General features: G+C 47.2%; 1 protein-coding gene across 1 annotated transcript in view; it reads left to right on the top strand.

The window, feature by feature from the left end:
* The window catches only part of T265_15010 (hypothetical protein), a gene marked incomplete at both ends in the record, with an annotated part of 31,463 nt that overhangs the window by 15,253 nt on the left and 6,011 nt on the right, over positions 1-10,199 (top strand). Inside the window, 3 exons of the mRNA XM_009176190.1 lie at positions 1,796-2,086; positions 4,681-4,732; positions 8,097-8,224. Of these exons, the coding sequence (XP_009174454.1) occupies positions 1,796-2,086; positions 4,681-4,732; positions 8,097-8,224 (471 nt within the window). The remainder of the gene's footprint in view (positions 1-1,795; positions 2,087-4,680; positions 4,733-8,096; positions 8,225-10,199) is intronic.

Here is a 10,199-nt window from a genome sequence, read left to right as displayed (position 1 = left end):
CCATGTCGACCGCCCAATTGAGTCTCAGATGCACTGAGCCTGCCTACTTGCGCATTCATATCTCCGGCAACCACCACAATGTCTGAGCTTTTAGCTCGCCGCAGCAGAGCATTCAGGGCGTCGTAAAACCTGTCTTTGACGGTGTCAGAGCTACAATCAGTTGGGGCCCGTCACGAAGAGACTGGACCTTACCGTGGTGTGACGGTTTGCGCACCTCAGCGATCCATTGAGCTATACTGGAGAGTGTCCCGCGACACTCACAGAATCTCTCATACCAGGTTGGTCAATGGTTAGAGGTCTGACGAACACAGTCTCCTGACCCTCCAGGTTGGGGGTTGGAACATGTGGCGACTTGTTCCGTAGGAATGGTAATGTATTTGCATTTCCTGCCAAACACCGCTGCCTTTGGGTTAGGCTTTTGAGCCAAAGGCTTTGGTTGAGGACCCTGATCCTCCTCCTGTCTAGGTGTGGGCGCCACGGCAGTATCCCAGCCCACGTGCAACCATAAATTGCACATACACAAATAAACTCATGCCACATCGGCCGTCGCATGGGGTCATCAGCCGGGTCGCCTTACTTGCTGCATACAGCAGGGCGGGTAAGCGAAAACCGTAGGTCGGAGAATATGATCCATTTTGTCTTTATAGGACGATTAAATCGTTGCGAGAGTCGAGTAGTTCCACGACGGGATTATAAAGGATACAGAATAGAAAGACGTAATGTACGCTTTAATCGTCTAATAACTGTAGTACATGAGCTGAAAATAGAGTGAGAATCACGAGTTAATGGGTTATGCAAAGGTATGGGTATATATAGTCATAACATACACTTAGAGACACCCCAATACAGCCATTCTTGTATCTCATCGATATGCACTTTTTCGGAAATTTCATGCTATTTAACCATATGACTACAGATAGGAGATTTATTGACTCATGACTTCTTTGCAACGTAGGTTGCCGAACAAAGACTGAATAGCTCCCTTTCCGGTTTTCTGTAGTCCTCCTTGTATGACGTGACCGATCCACATATTAACCAACCGTTCACAATACAACAACCCTCCTATCAGATATGAAGATGGCTACCATATTGTGCCTTTAAGTGAGAACGAACTATATCGGAACACAAACATTAGTATTCGTACGGATGAAAAACACAATTTCAACTCGATTGCTGCCCAAACAGATATGTAATGAATCACCTGAGTGCGGCACAAATTGCCATCTGCTTGGGTATAATGACCTCATTGGCAGTGAAATTGAAGTGACAAGACAATCGTAACTAGATTCGCTACCGATTGTCTATTTTAGATCAGTACTGTACGCATAACAGAGGTCAACACCTAAACTCAACCTGACAAGCAACATTCCAGTGAACCCTGCGACCAAGCGACCATAAAAGGATATGTTTTATATTCTGACTCTCATACTTTATGCATAGATTGTAGTGTTTCATGTAAGGACACTGTTGCGAGAGTCGAGTAGTTCCAGGACGGGATTAGAAAGGAGACGATAGAAAGACGTAATATACGCTTTATTCGTCTAATAACTGTAGTACATGAGCTGAAAATAGAGTGAGAATCACGAGTTAATGGGTTATGCAAAGGTATGGGTTATATAGTCATGACACAACAATGGTTGTGTTTGTTGATCTGAAAGCTGCCTTTGACTCTGTGGACCGTCAGGCACTATGACTGTGTCTGAGGAGCAAAGGTGTCCCTCATAAATTCTTGACCATCCCTAAGGCGCTGTGCGCCAACTCCCGCGGCCGTGTGAAAGTCTACGAGAAGCTCTAGCCTGAGTTCACCACATCCAGTGGTGTCCGGCAGGACTGTCCTCCTTCACCTTTCCCCTCTAATGCCTGTGGGGTCGAAGTGCTCCCGGGGCGTCTGCTCACAGATATCAACGACTCAGTCGACATAGCTCTTCTGGGATATGGCCCTGTGGTAATGCAAACAATACTAAATAATCTAAATAATTCTGCCCCACGGTTCGGCATGCGCTTCACACCTGCAAAGTGTAAAGTGCTACTGCAAGACTGGGTGGGCTCGAACCCTAGCCTCATGCTTGCGGATGAACCGATTGAGGTAGTAGACAAACAATGCTGCGGTGCGCTCCATATTACTATAAGGATCAGAAACCTGGCCGCTGCGCGCCGAGGACGTCAAGAGACTTTCAGTGTTGGACCGTAGATGTTTTCGGAGCATTGCCCGAATCTGGTGGGGACACCGGATCAGCAATTCTGAAGTACGGTGAATGGCATTCGGGGCGAGATGGCCCAAGTGGTTAGAGCGCGAATTTACTGACCGGAAGGTTCGTGGTTCGAATCCGACCTCCGCCACTCGACTTCCCCTGCCTAGGCTGGAGCAACCTGGCAGTATCCTAGCCCTCGTGCTTCCTTCCGGTGGCATGGCAGCTAGGCACCGGAAGGGTGCTACAGCTGGACGCTTTCTTTCTTTCTATTCGGGAGAAACAACTCACCCTCGATAAATGAACTGATCACACCGCATAGGTTGTGCTGGCTTGGCTACGTGCTGCATATGCCAGTCGACCGACTTCCTCGAGGGTCCTTTTTCGCACAACCACGTGTAAGGTTGAAGAGAGCCAGAGGTGGTCAAACACTGACTTGGCAACGAAGTATAAAAGCCATTACCAGCAAACTCAACTGTGCTGGTCATTGCCGTCTTCCTGGATGAGGATCCCGAGACGGGCCATATCAATGGTTAGAGACATTGTAAGGCATGGCCCAGTCCCGCCCTCAACTGTGCTCGTGCATCCAAGCTATTGCCTTCAATGCATAGCCCCCTTCCCAATCCCCCATTTAACAGTCCACTTACAGTGCTGTATTTACGCACCAATTTATCAGCTTCCGCCTCCAGTGCGCAGCTACCTACCCCACCTTCCCGAATCATCGGTGAACGAAACTGGAAGCTACATTCACTGTTCGACAAGTACGCGGTACTACAGCTGATATTGATTATGATGATGATGTTGAACTGTGAAGTGCTGCTACAAGACTTGGTTGGATCAAACCCAAACCTCATGTTTGCAGATGAGCCGGTCCACTTGGTGGATAAATTTGTTTACCTGGGAAAGGGTTGGGCTGGCTGAACGGTTAGAGTACGAATTTACTGACCGGAAGGTCCGTAGTTCCAACCCGACTTCTGTCTCGCCTTCCCCTGCCTAGGCTTGGGCTACCAGGCAGTACCCCTCGTGCCTCCCTTTGATGGCATGGCAATTGAGCACCGAAAGGGCGCTACAGCTGAGCGATTTTTTTGTCTGGGAAGCTGTAAAAGTTTTGGTGGAAAATGGCAATTGCCGAAAGGGCGCTACAGCTGAGCGATTTTTTTGTCTGGGAAGCTGTAAAAGTTTTGGTGGAAATGAGATTACTTTTTGAGTCGGGAAGGCCAGAACAGCTTTTGCTAACCTCCGAGATCCATGGCGCCGACTTGATGTCTGTTGAGGGCAGAGCTGCAGTGGTACTTTTTGTACTGCTTCAAGGGTCGGAAACGCGAAAAAAAGGGACCCCCCACGATGGATGGACTAGTCACTTCATAGTTTGCCCTGGTTAAGACATGTACTTCGTATGCCGGAGGACCGTCTGCCTCATAGAGCTCTTTTGCCCAGCGCTATCCATAATGTGATCGATTTAACGGTGGACAATATGATTTGGTTAGGAACTATGGAAACGCTAACCAGTAACCTCAGTCGGGATGACAAATACCTTCTCCCTGGTGTGGGACCCCGGGCCTCAACTCACCAGTAGTTAGTTACACTAGCAGACAGCCCAAGCGCGCCGTCAGTGGAGCTCGTTACTCAACACCATCTACCTCACTGCACAGCTGCTCAGTTTCCCGTTCATCCAGAGCAATATACGAAACGAACTAAGTGATTGTGCAATCGCCTCCAATGTCTGGCTATACATCCCCTTTCTTTCATTTGCTGGTGACTGAAACTGTAGCAGCTGGAACCAACCTGCTCTTGGTACATGGTTTATTACTGGGCTATAGATGAGCTTCGGACTTTTCCTGTTTGATCGAAAGAGTCATTCACGATAAGTTGGTTGACGAGTTCTTGATTGGGTTTTATATTTACGTGTCATAGATCTAAGCCGTCTAAAAATAGGTTTGACTGTAACAACCCCTCGTTGCCTAGCTGCCACGTTTATCGATGGAAGTACGAGGGCTGAGATACTCTCTGGTTGCTCAGTCCACCCCCGACAGGAACAGTCAAAATGCAGAGGTTCGGTTGGTCGCACGGTTATTCCGGTCAGCAGGCTCGCGCCTCAAACACTGAGCCATCTCATGCTTCAGGTCGTCTTGTAGTGAAGGAATAGAACCGAACAATCAAACAATCTGCAGGTCAACTACTCAGCTCGAACTTGACCCCCTTCGTTTTGAAGCCTATAACGATAGTACGGCACATCACATTACAATCAGATTCAGGCTCAGGCATTGGAGTTGGAAAGCCAAAATTGCCGGATTAGACAAACACGTGCATGTGGATGCATGTCACTTTTTGGAGTCGAATAAGGAGTTTCAGTGGTCACTTCAAGGAAATCGTGGAAGTGTATTTCGGTACGAGATGTCATTTGTGGTGCTGTTTCGGTGCACGTTGATATCTCATCACCTGCTACGCCGACACTAATACATTTTCTTTTCTTCCCAACCCCTCCCCGTAGACCATTGCGGCGTTGGATTATTTGAAGGTTGAACTGAAGGTGATTCACAGAGGTATGCTTTTTTCCAAGTTTTTGTTATACAGAGGAGTTCCCATTCTGTGTTTGTTTTCATGGATGGACACCTGGGTGTGGGCTATTTTGTAAGTGACCCCAATATACATTCATAGATCGCGACAAAACAACCCTGTTAGGAGTATTACGTTAGAAATGCGATTCATCGCGTAGCTTTGCCAGGTAGATGGAATCAATCAATCAATTTAAGTGATTTCTTGTTTTTGCCAATACAAACCCGACTACTTGGGGTCGTACAAGCGTTGTTCCCAACTTTTTCCGTGATCCCTGTGGAGTACCCGGTAATTATGAAACCGATGAGACTTAGATTTAAAGGTATGCTAATCCGAAACACCAGCATGCATAAGTTTCGTTCCTGCTACACCCATTGGATGAGCTTTCACTGGAACGAAACTTATGGTAGGCTCAACACATGCTGCTCTACAGTATCGATCAAACTGTCATCGCGTGAAGTCACATGGGATCACAAACTGCTTGTCTGATGAAAGTAACTACGAAGTCGTAATTTATGCATTCGGATTCTATTGACGCACAAACGTTTTCTGCTTTTTTCTGTTCGGGACCGTTCTTTGACAGTTTACAATGCGGTTTGAAAGCTGAAACACTGTGTCGGCCCTTATTCAAAGGATGTGCCAAAAAGAACCTGTCATGTGTACCTTGTTATTCTAACGGTACGTATCTAGGCATAGGACCGTAAATCTCTGCCGTCGTTTGTTGTGTAGTTTTGTTTCTACAAGAATGCACACATTAAGGTGATCTGATCAGGGTGTCTTCCAACCTTTCTGAACAGTTTGGTAGGCACACTTCAGCTATTGTGTTGCTGGGGCAGTGGTCTTTGGAGAACAGCACGGTGGAATGTTTTCCGTCGCTCCAAACTGTTCTTTTAGCACTGGTGTATATTTTTTGTTGTTTACGTTTCATAATTCGACAGACTATCATAGCTCAATCCAAAAACATCATACTTTCAGAGAGACGGCAGTTGTCAACTGGTTGGTGTTTTCGTACTTCGTAGCCAGGTCATACACTGTCGGTCGCTTCCACTCAGCACAGGGCTGGGCGGAAAGAACTCTGCGAGGCAGTCGATCTTCTGGCATGCAGAGTACATGTCCTAACCAGCAGAACCTATGCGGCATGAGTTATTCATCTATCTCGGGAGAGTTCGTTCTTCATGGTACCGCCTGGCGTACCTCAGCATTGCTGACCTTATGTTCCTACCAGGCTCGACCATTGCTTCAGAGACACTGACATCTCTCGTACGTTCTCTGAGCGTAGAGTCCACGTCTCTGACCCATAAAGCAGTATGGATCGCACCGCCGCAGTGTAAACTCTGCCCTTGACAGACAAACTGACGTCAAGTCGGCGCCAAAAGCTGTCCTGGCCTTTCCGATTCGAGAAATAGTCTCATCTCCAGCCAGTCCACAGAACTTAAACCGCTGTTCAGGCAAACAAATTTACATATCACATCACAGCTCGTTCGCAAGCATGAGGTTTGATCCACTCCAGTCTTGTAGGAGCATGCCAAACTGTGCGGCAGAGTTATTCAAGTTATTTACAATAGTCACATTTTTGAAGGATCTGAACCAAGGAGAGCAATATCGTCTGCATAATCAATGTCTGTGAGGGAACGTCTCGGACGCATTTTGTCTCCCGAGGTTTCTGAGGCCGACAGAGAAATTTCAACCAGCACATCAGTAACAAAGTTAGGGAGGAAAGGCTAGAAGAGCAGCCTTTTTTTACACCATTGGACGTGGCAAACTCAGATGAAGGCTTCCCGTATACTCGTACTTGCCCACAGGAGTTCGCATACAGTACCCTCATAAGGGATATAAATTTTTCAAGGGACACCTTTGACTCCAAGACACAGCCAAAGTTTCTCACTATCAACAGAGTCAGAAGCAAATTTCAGATCAAGAAAAATAACCAATGTGGAACGGTTTAAGCAGTGGGTCTGTTCAAGAATTTGTCTCAAGGTAAACATATGATCGATGCATCCTCGACGAGAGCGAAGAAATCCAGCTTGGTTCCCACGAATTTATCCCTCCCGATAACCGATCAACCCACGCAAAATACTTCCTGAGAGCACTTTAGATGCGACGGCTGATGCCAGAGTTGTTTTCGCATGACGTCTTTGCGCCATTTTTGAAAACTGGGATGACGGTCGGGGAGCCTTATCCGGCACGTATTCTGTTCTTGTTCCGAATCTTCTGTTGTATGGTCGTCAAACTGTTCACCAGAACCTCGCCACTATCTTTGAAGAGTGCGGGGTACAGACCATCCGCGCCAGGTGCCTTATCGTGCCTGGGGATTAATACCTCGCGCTGGGTTTCTGTTGTTGATGGCGGGCTGGTGGCGTCGTCCCATTCAGGTCCGCTGGGCTCTCCCAGTTGTTGCTTTGAAAGTACGGCAGTGAAGTGTCGGTGTTGAACACTGATGTCATGCTATCGATGATGATGACTTTGAAGGAGGCCAGCTGAACTGTTACTTGAAGTCTTCAGCCTATTACTCGGGACGACGTTTGACGGAGTGAATTGCTGTTCCGCCTTTTCTGGAATGTTGTTCCACCGACACCTGCCGTATTATGAAGGTCACCATTTAAAATGTAAACAGAATATTCACAAAGGAAAGTACCTAACCATTACTTTGTGAATTTGTCACTCCAATCAATTTTAGGTCGTCCGGTATGACTTGCGCTGTTGGTGCATGAGTGCTGGTATCTCTTGTCTGGGAACATGTTAACAATCCGTAGCTGACTCCACAGCGTTGCGGTATTCCTCCGTCTTCCTGGTTTGTGCGGCGTTGATGATTCCCGATTAGAATCAAACAGCAGCAGCGGGCTACGTCCAGCAAGATGAGACTCAATCAGTATTTCTTTTAGAATACACACTCGCATGACTGTTGTTTGAGCAGTTATCCTCCTGTCTTGGGGCAATCATTCTTCTGAGTCCACACCATGGGGGGAGCACTGGTCTCGATTTTCGCTCTTATCAGAGCTCATCGGAAGTGCATGTCCTTGGCCGTGCCGGGATTTCAACTCCGCACTTTTGACATGTGAAGCGAGCGTGTTACAACTACTTCACCAACACACGCTGGACGCATCTGAATTTTAACGTCTGAGTAGGCAAACGTGTTCGCAACATGCGTGTGCATTCCACTAGAAGCCTGCAAGCACCAACACTAAGTTATTTTTTGCCTACTTGCGAGTAGTCTGATTAATTTGGACACAATCCATTCGAGCTGGGCTTTAGTTAATGAAATGCCCTGTACACCTCTAAGCATACGTCATTCAGCTGACACATTGGTCTTTTGTTGAATTTCCGCGTCTCCTTGCACATCCTTTATCATAGATGTCAAGCCGTCAAACATTCTGATCGACCGAAAAGGCAATATCAAGTTATGTGACTTCGGAATATCCGGTGAACTGGTTGATAGTATCGCCAAGTCTCATGACGTTGGCTGCAAACCCTATATGGCAGTGAGTCACTATTGTTACCAACAATTACACTTCCCACAACCAGTCTATCAGGGAACCCTATCTCCAGAGTTACCAGCACTCCTGTTTTTTTGTGTTGGTTAGCCCCAACACACACCAGCTCATTTTTTAGTCATATTTAGTATGCCATTCGAGTATTAGGGGGAACGCTAGGGATGATAAACGGCTTGTCTACATCTTCGATCATTAGGGAAATACTTATCTTAGAGCTGTTTGAGCCTGACTCACCGTACTTTGAAAGCTTCATCCAACACCAACCTGGTATACAAGAACAAAGGCATTAGCTAAGCGAGCTAACTAGGGTTGACGGTACACTGTGTACCAAGGTCGATAGGGCGCTGGGTCTTGTGGGGTCTCAAGCGGCGCGCACGGATAATCAGGTACAGATCATCCAGGAAAGTCTGAAAACGATCGGCAGTCCAAAACATCTTTTTATTCATTGGCACACATGTTTTTGAGCTGCAGGTGTATGTGTGACGGGGGCGAGCAAACCATAGACTGAGTTTGGTCATGTTCCCCCGCGAAAGTTTTTGAATCCTAACCTCAACAACAGGTGGTTCCCGTAACGCTACCGCAAGACACCATATTTGTTACAATTTCCTTACTGACGGATCGGGAGACCATTTATGTTAGACTTCTCTGCAAGCGTTCATCTTTAGTACCCTTCCGGTGCCTAGCTGCCATGCCACCCGAAGGAAGCACGAGGGCTAAGATTCTGCCTGGTTGCCCAAGCCTAGACAGGGGAAGTCGAGAGGCGGAGGTCGGATTCGAACCACGGACCTTCCGGTCAGTAAATTCGCACTCTAACCACTTAGGCCACTTTGCCCCTACTTCTCTGCAATGACTGACCTGATGTGGGACCATGTGCTCCTTTTTGATGCCTTCCACTATAATTCAGTGTTTGGCTGGGATACGCGAACTCTTGCCCCACAATAACGTCTAATCTCTTCGCGATGACCATGTTAACAGATGGTCAAGTTTTTTCATGCTAACTTTTCCTTATGGATGTTCACATAAGCCATTGTGACATTCTCCGTTTTCCAGAGACGTTGCTAATTTTCCAGTTGGGGTGGTGTACTCTCGATGACGACGGGGACTTGCCCTTCGAATAGACTGGCTCTCCCTATCAGCAAACGAAGTACAGTCCCAGCAAGACCGTTAAAGGTAAATGCAGTGTTATAAGCCTTCCGTGCATTCGGCTTAAGGCTAGTAGCAGCAACCCAGAAAAATAGGTTGGTTTTGACGGCAGTGCGTGACGAAATTAGAACGAGCAAACGGGGAGCAATGAATCCATAGCAGTTCACCAGTTAGATAACAAGTGAGCGTGAAATCCCATGAGCTTTCCTGCAAAAAATCACATTTTATGGAAGTAGCTTGACTTGAAAGTCAATATTGGATCAGATTGGGACAGTACTTGTTCTGCTGTTCGATTGTACGATCAAGTTACTGAGTTGCTTAGCACAGTTGAAAATGCTGCAAGAAGCAGTCATACGATAGCCATAAATTTTTCGCCCTGGACATTGATATGGCCCGTCTCGGGGTCCCCATCCAGGAAGACGGCAGTGACCAGCGCACCTGAGTTTGCTGGTAATGGCTTTCACACTTCGCTGCCAAGTCATTGGTTGACTGCCTCTGGCTCTTCCACCCTTCATGTGGTTGTGCGAAAAGAGCCCTTCGAGGAAGTCGGTCGACAGCACGTGGCCAATCCAGCGCAAACTATGCAGTGTAATCAGTTCATCTATCGAGGGTGAGTTATTCCTCCCGAATACCATTCGACGTACTTCAGAATTGCTGATCCGGTGTTCCCACCAGATTCGGTCAATGTTCCGAAGACATCTATGTTGCTCCCAGAATGGAATCGCTGAGCCTAAAAAGGAGATATATAGCTAGGTACCCTCTAAATAACAACCTACGCGGTGTTGGGCTGGGGTACTCCGATGCCTGTTCTGTGGCGCAC

This window comes from Opisthorchis viverrini (assembly GCF_000715545.1).
Source record: "Opisthorchis viverrini unplaced genomic scaffold opera_v5_320, whole genome shotgun sequence".
NCBI classification, from domain to species: Eukaryota; Metazoa; Platyhelminthes; class Trematoda; order Opisthorchiida; family Opisthorchiidae; genus Opisthorchis; species Opisthorchis viverrini.
This window is presented reverse-complemented; position numbering and strand designations above follow the sequence as displayed.